This window comes from Aspergillus uvarum (assembly GCF_003184745.1).
Source record: "Aspergillus uvarum CBS 121591 unplaced genomic scaffold BO82scaffold_8, whole genome shotgun sequence".
In the NCBI taxonomy this organism is placed as follows: Eukaryota; Fungi; Ascomycota; class Eurotiomycetes; order Eurotiales; family Aspergillaceae; genus Aspergillus; species Aspergillus uvarum.
Window position 1 is genome coordinate 689,373 of NW_020291305.1, and position 15,015 is coordinate 704,387.

At 46.2% G+C, this 15,015-nt stretch overlaps 3 protein-coding genes across 3 annotated transcripts; 1 reads left to right on the top strand and 2 right to left on the bottom strand.

The window, feature by feature from the left end:
• Window positions 1–1,597: 1,597 nt before the first annotated feature.
• On the bottom strand, window positions 1,598–5,497 carry BO82DRAFT_399147 (uncharacterized protein; the record flags this gene model as incomplete). Its single annotated transcript, XM_025639085.1, has 2 exons — window positions 1,598–2,953; window positions 5,465–5,497. 2 exons carry the CDS (start codon window positions 5,495–5,497, stop codon window positions 1,598–1,600), a joined length of 1,389 nt encoding a protein of 462 aa, XP_025495397.1.
• A 108-nt stretch (window positions 5,498–5,605) lies between these two features.
• fetC (putative ferrooxidoreductase Fet3) lies at window positions 5,606–7,584 on the bottom strand. The gene has a single exon (XM_025633026.1). The coding sequence runs from the start codon at window positions 7,534–7,536 to the stop codon at window positions 5,689–5,691; it is 1,848 nt and encodes a 615-aa protein (XP_025495398.1). The 5' UTR covers window positions 7,537–7,584; the 3' UTR covers window positions 5,606–5,688.
• A 496-nt stretch (window positions 7,585–8,080) lies between these two features.
• BO82DRAFT_351536 (FTR1 family protein) lies at window positions 8,081–9,467 on the top strand. The gene has a single exon (XM_025634452.1). The coding sequence runs from the start codon at window positions 8,153–8,155 to the stop codon at window positions 9,281–9,283; it is 1,131 nt and encodes a 376-aa protein (XP_025495399.1). The 5' UTR covers window positions 8,081–8,152; the 3' UTR covers window positions 9,284–9,467.
• The last annotated feature ends 5,548 nt before the right edge of the window (window positions 9,468–15,015 follow it).

Consider the following 15,015-nt stretch of genomic DNA (forward strand, 5'->3'; position numbering starts at 1 on the left):
GAGCTTTAATTATGGCTTTGCATACCTTATTGATGCAGTTTACTGAGTGGGTATGACTATTGTGCTGTACCCTGCTTAATTTGCTATATTGTACGTTGTTGTGTATAGGTGGCCTGATTCCAGAGCTACTTGATGCCCGGTCTTGCTGTAAGGTCCACCAGACCATTGCCTCAACAAGACGGGAGCTCACTAGTAACCAGCACGCTAAAGACAGAATCACAGGGAGTGGGTACGGAGTACTTGAGATGAGCAAAACTCTCCGAGTCGGACGAATTTGTACATGAGACGCATCTACAGGTACCACTGCGTGCGGTATAAGTACCGTCTCGATTGACTCCTGTCCTGCGTTTTGTTTTTCTCTCTCCACTCTCCATCCCTCACAAGCCTCGAACCACTACCTCCCACAGCAAAGGGTTTCAAGTCTCGCACTTGTTCCCCGTCCAAAAGACTCTTAACATGCAGCTCAAGCTTCCCACCCTTCTCCTGGCCCTCGGCCAGATTGAGGGGGAACAAAATCATTTACTTCAAGAAGACAGGTGCTTGAAGAAGAAGGGCTCTGAAGCCCAAGGGGTGGCTATGTATATGCCGTAGATACACTCTTTTATTCTTTTGGCAACAAGGAACAGTACGGTATACAACCACCAGACGATCACCCTACGCAATCTCCGTCGACAATGCCAAAGTTTCACTCTCTTCGGGGAACTGAAAAGTCATCAAGATAACCATGGGGGTGGTATGGTTTCGTGGTTGTTTTCGGACCATCCTTGACCTTCAGTATGCAATGCATATTGCTCTAGAAGAAAAGAAAGAAAGAGTCACCTCCCGGCGACCGATCTTCCCGATCCGTACGAAGGTACACTTGCCCTACCACGGTGACGGGACTTTCGTCTCGAACATTCTCGAGGTCCCTCGACTTACATTGGAACTATAAGGTTCCGCGCTACTGCAAAGACTCATGCTGTGTATGCCCTGTCGCATAAGATACACCTCTGCGTTAAAATAGATCTCATCAAATGGTAACCACAAGGCACACAAGGAAAGAAGAAAACAAATGTATGTATATCAAGTTCGAGGCAAAGAAAGAAAGATATCCCTTAGTAGTATGTACAAGCCAAGTGCCCGAGCGAAGAAATCTGCAGTTTTATCGCTTTTGGAGAAAGATACTCGCAGATTAAATGTCACAGAATGGCAGATGGCAATTTCTCGGACGCCGCTGTTATGCAAAAGAATGAACCACCACCCCCCGGAATGACAGCCATCCACCTAAAACACGACTTAAGAACAGCTGTCTTGTTCTGCTAGGGTACAAGAATATGAAACGCGATCCTAGTTCTGAGCGTTGACCAACGCGCATCCCGAAACCTCGGTTTAACGTAATAAGCATGCTGACATGATCCCATTGAGCCGTATCTTGGAGGTAGGAAGGAAAAGAAAAGGAAAAGAGAAGAAGAAAAAAAGAAGAAGAAAAGAAAAGGAAGAAGAAAGAGAAGGCTAGAAAGAAAGGATCGACTTTATACATCATTTCACCCCAGGTGAGGTCTGTCGTTTAGTAGTATCGTTAAATCATAGGCCATACACAGGCACAAACCCCACTGCATCACGTGGTAAACATCAACCTCAAGCGACTCGACCGCTTCGTCTTCTCCTTGGGTTTTTTGGCCTCCGACTGATGCCGGGCCTCCGATTTGGATGAGGTGTGATGCGACGAAGGCGCTTTAGAGCCCACATACGACTCCGGGGGCCGGTGGTCGGCCCGTGATCTCCCGCCGCTGCCGCTGTGGTGGTGCGAGCGCGACCGCCGCGACCGCCGCGAGGAGGCCATCGAGCGCTCCTCATCATCATCAAACTTGAAGCGCGGGTCGCGGGTCATCCGCGCTGTCGTGACATCGATTCCCGACATCATAGCGGCGGTCGGGGTGATGAACTCGCCATCGACAGATGTGCCGGCGCTCTCGGCCTCAGCGTCGGCCACCCCGCGGCGCCACATCTCGACGCTGCTCAGGCAGTCCGTGTTGAGCTCCATCATGTCCTCCATGCTGGGCTCGTCCATTGCCCCGTCTCGGGGGTATTGTTGTGGGTATGGTTGTTGCTGTGGGGCAGCTTCAATCACCGGAGTCTTCGATGCTGATTGGATCTGCTTGATGATCTTGTAGCCGCCGAACATGACGATCGTCACACCCAGCCCCACCCCGGCCGCGATGAGGAACTGCGGACTCGCGAGCAGCGCGAACACACTGGGTGCGGCGGCTTTGAGCGCCCCGAGCGCCGAGGGGGCTAGCTTGGTGACCAGGTTGCTGATCTCCGCGAGCGTGAGCGCGACAGCCGCCATGGAGTCCGGGTTCTTCTGCAGGTGGGCGATGGTCGCGGTAGCGGTGTGTTGCATGCAGTCGGCTTCCTCGAGGAGCCACTGCGCACGGGTGACGAGACCGTTCAATTCGGGGTCCTCGATGCGTTGCAGTTGGCCTTGTTGGTGTGGGACCAGCTCGCCCTGGCGGGGCTGCTGCTGCTGCTGTTCCAGTGCGGAAGGGTGAAACTCGCCGTAGGCCAAGTCCATATCCACATGGGAGTGGGAGGGGTGATCGGACCGGGAGCGGACCGGAACCGGCCGTTCCATCTCCCGCACGCCCACGTCGTGGTGCGTGTGTCGTCGCACCATCTCGCGGGGCTGGTTGTAGTAGTCGTCGTCAACATCTTCCTCGTACAGGGACCCCCCGCGGGGATGGTGGCTGCGACTGCGGCCCGAGTAGTGTCGTGAATGACTCCGTCGCGACGATGCAACGGATGGGGCCGCGTCGTACTGGTAGTGTTGGTCACCCCCGTCAATGTGGTAATTCTGTAATGCCTTCAGGGCTTCCCTCTCCGCAATCTTGGCATTCCGCTCGGACTGCACTTGGGCTTTGCGTTCCCGGTAGGCATTCTTGGCTTGGCTGAATACCCCAAAGAGATGTTTACTCTGTGACCCGCAGGGGAAAGAGGTCAGTCCCTTATCGCGAAGAATTGTGGAGAAGCAAGCGCATACGTACCGTGCTAACCACCTTCCCGGACTTATCAATCACCGCGATGGTCTCGCCCAACGGGGCCATGGTTGGAGTTGTGCTTCAACTCGGGACTTTTGTGTCAAAGTGTATGGGGATTCAGCACGACTGGGATGTCGACGAAGAAGCAACGCCCAGCTCGACATTCAATTCTGGCCGAAGCTCCAACTTTTTAATGATGGGTGGAAATTCCGGCAACAAGGGGCGGGGGAATGGACGTCAGACGAGCGGTGTAGCGCAAGACTAGTTGATAGTGTCTGGATAGTTGGGATCCTCAGTGGGGAGGAATGTCTTTGGCCCCGATCTTGGCTCGGATTGTGGGTATCACCGAGCGCACTGAGTTGGACCAGGTTGAAGTAGGAGTGTGGTTGATTTGGTTATAAGGTACGAGCGATAGTTGTCAGGTAGGTAGGTATGAATGGCGAAGTATACCTCCGATGGCAAAATATCAACAAAGACAGCTGAATCAGTGCAGTCCAGGCCAGCTGGTGGAGGGGGATGGAACGATGATCACGAGCAACGGCAAAGCCCTCGCAGTCCCGATAAGCGGCGGCAAGCGGCGGGATCGAAATGCAGTTTAAGGCGCTAGGAGGTAGTACGGAGAAAACGAGAAAGCCACGCCACCCAAAGGAGTTATTTCGCGACCGATAGGCAGGGCAAAGCAGAAAGAGTCAAGGCAACCATATAGGAAAATTGAACAGGATTACAGAAAAGTGAATCTGAGGGGGCTGGGACGGAATTTAAAATCATAGGACGCAATGACCCCAGGCGGCGCCTAGGCGATGGGATGGGCATAAAGCAACGAACGGGAGCAGCGATCACCGCATCCCTCAACCCGGCGGTTGGGTGTCGATGAAGCCAAGAGCAAGGCAGCAGGCGGGTTGGAGAATAGGCTTGAATGGCTGCATGGATCGCTGGAGTGTTGTCACTGCCTAAGGTTGACTGACGTGTGGATGGATGGAGAAAATCAGGGCCATGTCATCCGGAGTGTCAGTGCTGTGGCTCCATCCGAGGTTAATTGTACCGGTACCTGACGTGGAGAGGAGTTTGCTGTCTGGTCGAAGTACCACGTTGTACTGAATTGTTCCAAGTGTGCTAACATCCGGACATGGTGGATGGATTGTGACTGATGAGCGAGATCAATGGATTCAATAAGGGTATCCTGAATAACCTGCTTCTCTACTCAACTCCACTGCTACTGCTTTATCCATGCTGAGAAATTCCCTGTTCCATGATGGAAGCTGGGAAGTGATGCGACCGGACTAGAGAGGGCTAAGAGCGCTAGACAGGGACTAGAAGGAAGAATTTCGTCGCCTTGCGAACCCCTCTTCTAGCTTCCTGCCTGAGGGGCAGGGCGAGGTCAGAATGGCGGTGATGCACTGGTCGCCCATTGGTCCGCCATTCTACTGCCACAGTGGCTGAGATCAACAGGTGGCGGTGTTTGCATCCGCACAGTTGGCCTGGGCATCGCCGTATCTGCGTTCTTTACAGCGTAGATCCCGGCTATGGCGATTGCCTACCGATCTATACAGCAAATAGAGAAGACTCTTATATTCAAAAATATAGCGCGCTGTTCTTCATATCAGAAAGAGTGACTGAGCAATGGATAGCTTAAATTTGTATTAAATCTAATGGTGCTCTCTTGGCAGAACACTGGCACAAAAGCAAGAGAACAAAAGAGAGCAACACTTTCTTCGGATTGTGTAAGATTTAAAAGGAACGGATGGCGCGAAAGTATTTGACCTTTTCCCTTGACCCCACCGGAAACTGGAATGCTTCCCACCGCCTTCTCAAACCATACTTACTGCCACCACCTCTCTTATCTTGTTTTCGGGGCCTTAGGCCGCAATCACATCCACAAGCCTGGCAACCTTGGGTCAGGTTCTGACTATTGCACAATCATCAGACATGTCCATCTACACAGCAGCTCTGGAATAGTCTCAATTTGCTCATGCGCAAGCCGAAGCAGATACAAAGAGCTGCCACACCCGATAAGCTGAACGACCAGGACACGCAGATTTCTAGCAATAGTCGACCGCCGCAGAGTCTCTACCGTACACCAAGATGCCCCACTACAACTCCTAGGGACCCTCTTATCTGGTGTTTATCTTTTCATGGCGACGCGATGGTGGTGTCATGTGTGGCCCGGGCACTGGACTTTTGGCAAAATACTATATCCTTCTCGCCATGGCATACCGTGGTGTATTTACTCGATAATATATATCGCCGGCGTTCTTGCTGTCATTCTAGTGATCCGCTGCGATTCACCAGGCGAGTTTACATCCACCTAATCAAGTCAGGTTTAACCACCAAGGGTTTGAGAATCGTTCCATTTGACCCCTCCCTAAGCTTCGTCCTTATCGCTACATAAGTAAACATATCAGTGCACCTCAAGAGGACACCACGGATGACAGGCCGCGCACACGGACCCATTCGGTGCGACGATAGCCGACCGGCAACATCGCGATCTGATAAGAAGCACATCGTCGCTACGATCGCCACATGGAAGCGAAGCTACACCCTCCCAGCTGGGGAATACGCCACCATTCAGAACAAAGGTCATAACAAAGGTCATACCATTAAATATATCAACAACCTTAACACAATTTTAACGCACATATTATTAACCACATAAAGCTATACCCCCAAAAGTCTAATCACGGTACTCATCCCCCTGATCCGCCTGCCCGCTCCCATCCGCCTGGGCCTCAGGCTTCTTCACAAACTTCAGATCCGACAGCCCATACAGCGCGATCGATCCCATGCCCAGAAACGCGCTCAACACTGTGAAAACCATCGACACGATACCGCGGGTGGTGAAGCCGTCCGGAATCCACCCGGGCTGCTTGTTCTGGCCCTTGAGATCGAGGTAATCCTCCGTGTTGGCGGCCGCGTTGCCCACGTACGGGATCCCCGAGGCGTTGCACGCGGCATAATGGTCCTGGGGGATAGTGAGCTTCTCCTGGATGAGAAGGGGCGCCTCGACGAAGGTCATGGCCAGCCCTTGCATCAGATGCCAGTCGATGTGGCAGTGGAAGAACCATACGCCGGGGTTGTCGGCGCGGAAGCGCAGGACGACGTAGCCCTCGGGCGGGACGACGATGACATCGCGGCGCGGCGGGTAGGCCGGGTAGGCGGAGTGGTTGTTGGCGTCGAAGGGTTGGGGGATGCCGGCATCGGCAAATTCGAAGAAGTCTGGGCCGTAGGAGGGGTACCGGTCGATGACTTGGAAATTGTGGCCGTGCAGGTGGAAGGGGTGCGAGCCCGTGTCGTTGTTGTTCAGGATGATCTCGACCACCTCGTTGTGGTCCAGCACGTAGGTGTGTGTGTAGTCGCCGTAGACGGTGGGGTCAGTAGCCAGCTCGCCCGCCGACATCACCGTGTACAGCGTCGGGACCTTCGGGGCGGTGTAGCTGATCTCGTTCAGGAAGGCATAGCCCTCGCCGTTGTTAAGGTTGTCCATGACGATGGCCACGTTGATCGAGACACTCGGGTCCTCAAGTAGGGGCACGTGGTCGTAGGGCACGAGCGTGGCGTCGTCGAAGGGGTCGAGGTCCGACGACTCGGCCACCGTGATGGTGGCTTGCGGGTGCGTGGCGGAGGAGTCGTATTCCAGCCAATTGGTGTTGTTGAGCTGCAGGTCCGGCGTGATGGTGTCCAGCAGCGTGGAATCCACCACTGTGACGATGGCGTAGTTCTTGGTGGCCGTGTCCTTGGTGGTGAGCAGCACGCTGTACCGCTGGCCCACGGCAAGGTAGAGCATGTCCGCCTCCGTGGGCTCCGTGTAGACACCATCAATCTCCACGATCTTGAAGGTATGATCCTCGATGTAGAAGTACTGGGCAGTGAAGGCTGCGATATTTACCAGCCGCAGCAGGTACGTAGTGTTGGGTTTCACGGACAGGCTCAGGTCTTGGGTATCGTTGAAGAGCCAGGAGTTCGGGATGGGCTCGGCGCCGGTCGGATTGTACAGCGACATGAACTCGGGCTTGATGTCCTCGGCCAGCTCATGGTACCAGTCGCTCAGGGTCACCGTGAACTCCTCGTCGTACTCATCAGCAAAGTAGGAGTTGTTGTCGTGGATAATCAATGCTTGTCGGTAGCCATCGGGGTAGCAGTAATCGGTGTGGCAGTGGTACCAGTATGTCCCATTCTGGTTGACGGTGAAGTTGTAGGTGATGCTTGACCCGGGCGCGACAGGGCACTGGGTGACCATCGAGGGCCCGTCCATGTCATTGGTGCCATTTTGGTACATTCCGTGGAAGTGAATACTGGTGCTCTTGTCCCCGAGTCCGTTGTACATGTTCACAACGAGCTGATCGCCCTTATCGACCTCGATGACGGGCAAGGGCCATTGCCCGTTGATGCCCACCACCTTCCGGTCGGCCAGTCCATCGGGATTGGCTGTCACCCAGGTGACATTGAAGTCGTAGACAACTTCCTTGGCCAGCAGAGGCTTGCTGAACACCAGCAGCAGCAGGTAGCAAAGATAAGGCAGCATCCTCACTAAGGGAAGGGGAAGACTGTGGGAAAGAAGGGAGGATGGACGACAGACTCCTGGGAGAAGAGAGCAGCAAGACCTATGGTGGTTCCGGCGTACTTGCTTTATACAGAGGCGCACGCCGCGGGAATTTTCTTTTTTTCGCTTGGCGCGTCGACTAGTGGTAACAGGGATTGAGGGAACTGGGTGGGTGGTAAGTTTGTTTTCGATACGAACTGCCCACCCCCTCATCCAGACCATATCAGATGGTGGTGGGTCCTGGAATGATTGGCCAAGGGATGATAAGATTGGGTTCGGTGCTTAACGGGTCTTGGACAGTGGACCCCCCTGAACCGGAACAGGGTAAACCTTGCGAGGCAAAGGCGTCGAATGATCAGATAAGATGTCTCTCCGAAATTACGGTTGGGAACTAGGATGGGAAAATTTGCGCCGACCCTCGCCAGAAATTGCCGCCGGGAAAACGCAAGGGAGGGGCAACCGACAGGGTGTGTGCATTCCACGGAGCCGCTATATAGTCCCCGTCGGAGACCTTTGCCTTTGCATTCTCAGGGTTTCCAAAATCTAGACAGACTCCAGTTCTTCCTGTGCGATTCTTCTTCGCTCACAGTCGCCCACCATGGTCAATGTCTTTGCTGTCCAGGTCTTCTTCATCGTTTTCCGCGAGTGTCTCGAAGCGGTGATTATCGTTTCGGTGCTCCTTGCCTTCCTCAAGCAGAGTCTGGGCCAGCCACACCAGGACCAGGGGATTTACAAACGGCTGGTGCGGCAAGTATGGGCGGGCTCAATAACGGGCATAGTCTGCTGTCTTGTCATCGGTGGCGCGTTCATCGGTGTCTTCTACGGCTTGGGCCATGATATCTGGTCCAACGCCGAAGATCTCTGGGAAGGTATTTTCTACCTGATCGCGACCATCATCGTGACCGTCATGGGCCTGGCTCTGCTGCGCATCAACAAGACCAAAGAGCAGTGGCGCATCAAAATCGCCAAGGCGCTGGTTGAGAAGAGCAAGCACCACCGCAAGTCCAAGTGGCTCGGAGACTGGGCCCGTCGCTACGCCATGTTCCTCCTTCCGTTCATCACCACCATGCGTGAGGGTGTCGAGGCCGTCGTCTTTGTCGGAGGTGTCTCGCTCGGCTACCCGGCCACTGCTTTTCCTCTGCCCGTCGTCACCGGCATGCTGGCCGGGTTGACCTGTGGTTACCTCATTTACCGCGGTGGAAATGTCATGTCCATCCAGCTCTTCCTCATCGCTTCCACCTGCGTGCTGTACTTGATCGCGGCGGGTATGTTCTCCAAATCGATCTGGGATCTGCAGTACTACGAATACCAGAAAGGAGTGGGTTCCGATGTCGCCGAAGAGGGCAGCGGTGCGGGCTCGTACAACATCCTCCAGACGGTCTGGCACGTCAACTGCTGCAACGCGGAAACGGACAACGGATGGGACGTCTTCAACGCAATTCTCGGGTGGGAGAACACCGGCACGTACGGCTCGATTATCTCGTACAACGTCTACTGGATCTTCATCATGCTGTGCGTGGCCTACATGCTGTGGGAGGAGCGCTCGGGCAAGCGGTCCCTGCGCGAGCGCATTCTGATCGGGCTGGTCAAGGTGCCGGGCCTCAAGTGGTACGCCAAGCCCAAGCTTGCGGCCATGCAGGAGAATGGCGAGGATATTGTGCGCCAGGTGCACAGTGGGCTGTTCAATGAGGAAGCCGTGGTGGAGCAGCAGATGGTGGAGATGAAGTGAGCGGGGGTGTGCAAGGATCGGAGAGAGGAGGGAACAAAAAGTGACGATCAACTTCAACTGTCGGTTGCTTTGATTTGATCGATTGATTCTGTGTTTTGTTGTTTTTTTTTCTGCTGTCAGATGATTCATCATCTGTCAAATTGCGCTCGGCTACGTGCTTGTCATCAGATAATCTTAATTCAATGAGTCATACTCTGCAAGAACAGCTCTGATTCGTCCTAACACTCGAGCTATGTGTACGAGATACCTAAGCCACCCATAGGCTTCTTCTCTGCCGTTTGACAATTGCAGTCTTTACTTACAGCCAGCAGTTGTAGTGGGTCGCCAAGATGAGCTTCAGTGCGGATGTGGGGATTCTTGGCAGCTTTTTTTTTTCTCTCTTCTTTTCTCGCAAGCTCCTACCCTTTCCGCTCGGACGGGATTCGAATCTCCACCCACTTCATCTTCGGTAGTTCTCCCGAGCCCGAAATCGTGCTTTAAGTCAGGAGTCCTTGAGGTCTTGGGCATCAGAGAATTCTTTCGGCGGTATATCCCTGAACGGGTTTAACAGCCAAGACCTCAAGCATCGACCGCGAGGGACTGAGGATATGATTCTTTGGACCACCGCGCATGCCAAGGAATCCGCAACCTCCACGCGAAGACTAATTTCCGTAACTCGTGGTGTATATGAGTGAACAGGAGCCGTACTGGCCTGCGTAGAGATTTCTTCTACCCTGGCTAGGAATTAGCTCGGAGGGCCAGGACCTACCGGGCCATACTGCATACGCACGTACATCCACTATACCGTACCTCTTGGTTGTCGTTAGCCTGACTTCCTTGCCGAGTAACCTGACTTTCACCTTGTCGCCCGACCAAAACAAGTAATAGCCGAAGACGACGTCCTTTCAATTATCGGGCAATCTCCGCAGTATTACATTTGTAAGTATCGCAAGGATGCCGCCGGTTCTAGAAGCCTTATTTCAATTCCACGCAACATATCTAGATAGGTTCGAGCGCCGGAAGTTCGGGCATCGGAAGTTCGGCTGTCCGGAAGTGGTAATTTGTCGTGCTTCCCGTCCGTCTGATTGATACAACACTGATTATCAATCTTATAAATCGTGGCCATCTAATCTAACCATCTGATTTGGGCATGTTGATCCCTGAGCCCCTGTACCCAATGTCCGCGTGTGACTGTCAGAATCCTCCTGCCCACCGACGATCGCAACGAAAACCGACGGCGGGGTCCGGATGGCATAACTTACTTCTTTTGAGGTGGGTCTGCACACAACGGCATGCGTGGTGGCAGGCCATGCTTGCTCGGCGCTGGCAGCGTGGTACAGTGCGTTTGCGGTCAATCGATTTCACTCTGTGATTAGATGTCTTTTCAAGTCTGCATCGCACAATCAATGCAAGAATGATATTGGTCTGAGGTTTGCAGATTGTGCTTCCGCTGGCAAGGAGCTCCTGAAGTGTAAACTGCAGTGTGCAGTGTGCAGTGGGTAGTCTGCAGTTGTACTGTTGTAGGGCATGCAGATGTGAAAAATTGCCAAGATGAGCCTCGTGTGCAGTGGTGTGGGGACATTCGCAAACTCCTACCGTTTCGGCCTCGGATCGGGCCTGAGGTTCCCCCACTTCCATGGTCGGGAATTGTTCCGAGCGCCGAGTTGACGAGGGATTGCATCGAGAACAATACTGCTTGTATCTAGCGGGGTCCGACACTTTGGTATAGACAAGTAGGTAAGTTATACACTAGTATCGAGTGTTGAGTCAGTGGTATTGTGCCATCCTGCCACATGGTCGTATGCTAGCCAACATTCACGTCCTGCTAAGGATCAGGGCGAGTAGGGCCCTTACCAGGTGAAAGAGAACAGTCTTCGTGCTGGATGTTCTCGGGGTTCTCGTGGAGATGAGAGTCACTGGTTGCACAGGGCCACTGATGGTGAATGGTTTTGTGCCTCTTGTCGGCTAATTTATGAGGGGTCTCTCAGCCTGTCTAATTCTTGCAAAGGAAAAAAAAAAGCTTTACAAGCAGCGTCCCGAAACTGCAGGCAGCAGGAGCAGCAGCTAAAGAGTCATAGACACACACACAGTATTACACACTAATACAAAAACATACAACAGAAGGGATTCGCTAGTGGTCACTAGGCCTTGCCACGGGTCGGGTTTGGGTCCAACATCAGGACCCGTACCTATGGGTCGGGTCTGAATACTGGTGTTATGGGACCAAGGCCCTGTTATAGAGCTCGGCTTCAGGCACCAGTTGGCACCTGAGGCCTCGCACACTAAGTACTAAACTAGCACTAGCTTAGTATACATATAAAGAAATTTTGTACAAACAGACAAAATAGCTCTTTAGTTATTTTTTCTTATTCTAAGGCATATTTTAATTAGCACAATCTATCTATTTTATAATATTAGAAATAGCTTATTAAAAAGCTCTAGACAGAGCCCGACTAGGTATATAAATAGAATAAAATAAAACTAAAAGAATTATTAAAATAATAAAATAAATAGACTAGAAAAAACTGCGGCTGACTGTAGTATTTACAGCTATATATAATAATATATAATTTCTTTTACAGAAACTAATCAGCCTCTATATAAAAATAACAAAATAGAAACTAGCTTTTAAAAAGTAAATAAATAAATTATAGAATTACAACACAACTCCTACTGTTAACAGTAAACTAAAAAAAAACCTTTTATAGTAATTATATAAGCTGAACTACAAACCCTATCCTTAGTATTCTAATATAAAACTGTTTAATAAAAAAAATAAATATAATTACAAACTATTTAAATTAAATATATATATAAAACTTATAATTAACAGAAATTACTATCTTACCAGGCTGGAATAAGTTTTTTATATTTATAGTTAACTATATAAACAGACAGCACAGCAGATACTTTTTTAGATTAAATCCTAAAATACTAAAATAATATAATTTAAAAATATACTTATAGTAATAGATAAGGTATTTAAAAACCCTAATATATAATAAAAAGCCCTAAACTAAGTAAATATAATAAAATAAAAAAAAATAGAACTAAAAGAATTTTTAAATAATTTTAATAAAGCTCTGCTACAAGCAGGGGGGTACAATTAATTAAATAAATAAAAAAAAACTATACTAAATACTGCAGTAAACTAAAGGCTTATTAAAAGATTAGTTAGAATTTTTTAAAAGCCTATATATAAAGGTTATTACAACCAACTGTACTGTATAAATCATAATCTTAATAGAATATCTTTTTTTTTTAAAAAAAGCTATACTAAAACTATACCAGTACAATGCAAACTAAGCCCTAAACTAATAAAGTAGAAACCTACTTAAATAGCTGCTGTATAGTAAAAAAAATATTACTTCTATACAACCACCAACAATCCCTAGAAACAGGCTTAATAGATAATATCTAGTAAAATATAAAAAAAATATAAAGTAAATTACTACTTTTATTATAGACAGAATGGATATCTTATCTACTAATATTTTTTAAAACCTGCTGTATAATTAATAAGTATAGCTGCTGCTATACCCGCCCCTTAGTAATAAAAAAAACAGTACACCTTTTTAAACAAAAACTCTAATTTAGAAAAAAAAAGTCTAGTACAAAGTTGTGTATCTAGATAAGAATTACTAAACAAAACTAAAACAAAGTAGAAAAGTTTTAAAAAAAAACATATAATTGTATATCTTTTTTTAATAAAGGCTATTTTAGATCTTACTGCAACTGCCCGTACTTTTATTAACTTAGAATACCTAACCTATAATATTATAAGTAAAATATTTGCTAAAGTAAATAGCCTGTTAACTATTAGTATTAATCTAAGACTGGTATAAGAGATTTTAAATAATAAGATACTAATCTACTTTATTATACAGATAAAAATAAATATAGAATCCTATACTAAGAAAAAAGCACACTTTTATATAATACCTAACAATCTTAGATATAACTTAATCCTAGGAAAAAGCTGGCTGTCCTACTATAATAGTATTCTAAAACCAGACTAAAAATAATTATTCCTATATATAATTAAAATAAGACTAAAAGACCTACTATATCTATAATATACAAACCTAAAACTTTAGCTAATTATAAAAACAGGACTTAGAGACTATCTGTAGAAAAGATTTAAAAAAAATATAAAAGTATTTACAGTCTTACTTACTAATATTTAGAAAATACTCTAAACTAAAAAGGCAGTTAATTTATATATAATACTTTTAGAATATTATTAGAACTTTCTACCTCTCTTCTAATCAGAGAATGCAGAGAAACTACTGCTATACTAAAAAAAGAATATTAATTATAAAATTAAGCTTATATATTAGAATAGAAAAAAGTTAGAAGTCCTATAAAGCCCTTTTTATAATATATTCTAAAAAAAACTAATAGTCCTACAGTCCAAACTAACTAAACTACTAAAAAAAAACTTTATATAGATTAGTTATTTTTTAGCAGCAGCCCCAGTACTCTTTATATAAAAGCTAAAAAAAAATTAAGATTCTATATAGATTACTAAATATTTAATATAATTATAAAAAAAAACTACTATCTGCTTCCTCTGATTTATAAGACCCTAAACCAAATTAGAAAAGTAAAATAGTTTACTAAACTAGATGTTTTATCCACCTTTTATAAAATCTGTATTGCAGAGGGTTAAAAATAGATAACAGCCTTTTATATATAATATAAACTATATAAATAGCTGGTAATATTCTTTAAACTAGTAAATACTCTAAGTATATTTTAAAAATATATTAATTAGATACTATATAAATACCTTAATAAATTCTGTTTAGTCTATATTAATAATATATTAATTTATATAAATAGGGATATTAAGAAGCACTATAAATATATATAAAAAATATTATAAAAACTAAAAAAAACCAGCCTGTTTTTAGATATTAAAAAGTATAAATTTAAAAGAAAGAAAACCCTTTACCTCAGATTTATTATATATACAGGGCAAGGTATTAAAATGGATTCTAAAAAAATTAAAATAATTATCTTATAAAAAAGCTTTAAATTAGTAAAAGCTGTCTAAAGCTTTCTAAAATTTATAAACTTTTACTATAAATTTATTTTTAGATTTTCAGCTACTATATAACTACTTATAAATCTAACTAAAAAAGATCAGCTCTTCTAATAGACCCAAAAGTATAAGACCAGCTTTTAGATATTAAAAAAAAAGTTTATAACTAAGCCTGTTTTCTGTTTTTTTAACTCTAAATATACAACAGTAGTAAAAACAGACTTTTTAGACTATAATATAAAAAAAATACTTTTTTAAATAGATAAAAATAAAGAGCTGTATTTTTATACCTATTTTTTTAAACAGAACACACCAGCTGAGTATAATTATAAGATTTATAATAAAAACTACTAGTAGTTATACGGTATCTAAAAGTTTAGAATACTAAGTTATATTTAGTATTAGAGTTCACAGTAGTTACTAACTATAAGAATTTAAAATACTTTTTTAAACTATATAAACTTACAGAAAGATATATATAATAAAGCTTAATCTTAAGCAGATTTAACTTTAAACTAGTTTATTAAAAAGAAATAGAAAACAAGCAAGTAGACGCCCTTTTATAATAAAAACAGAATATACCTAATAAATAAGATCCTAAAATATTATTCTATATAATACAGATCTTTAGTAGAATACTAAAAAAAGATCTAAAACCTAAAACTGGTTTACTTACTGCAGCCCTAGTATAATTATAAAAATATAG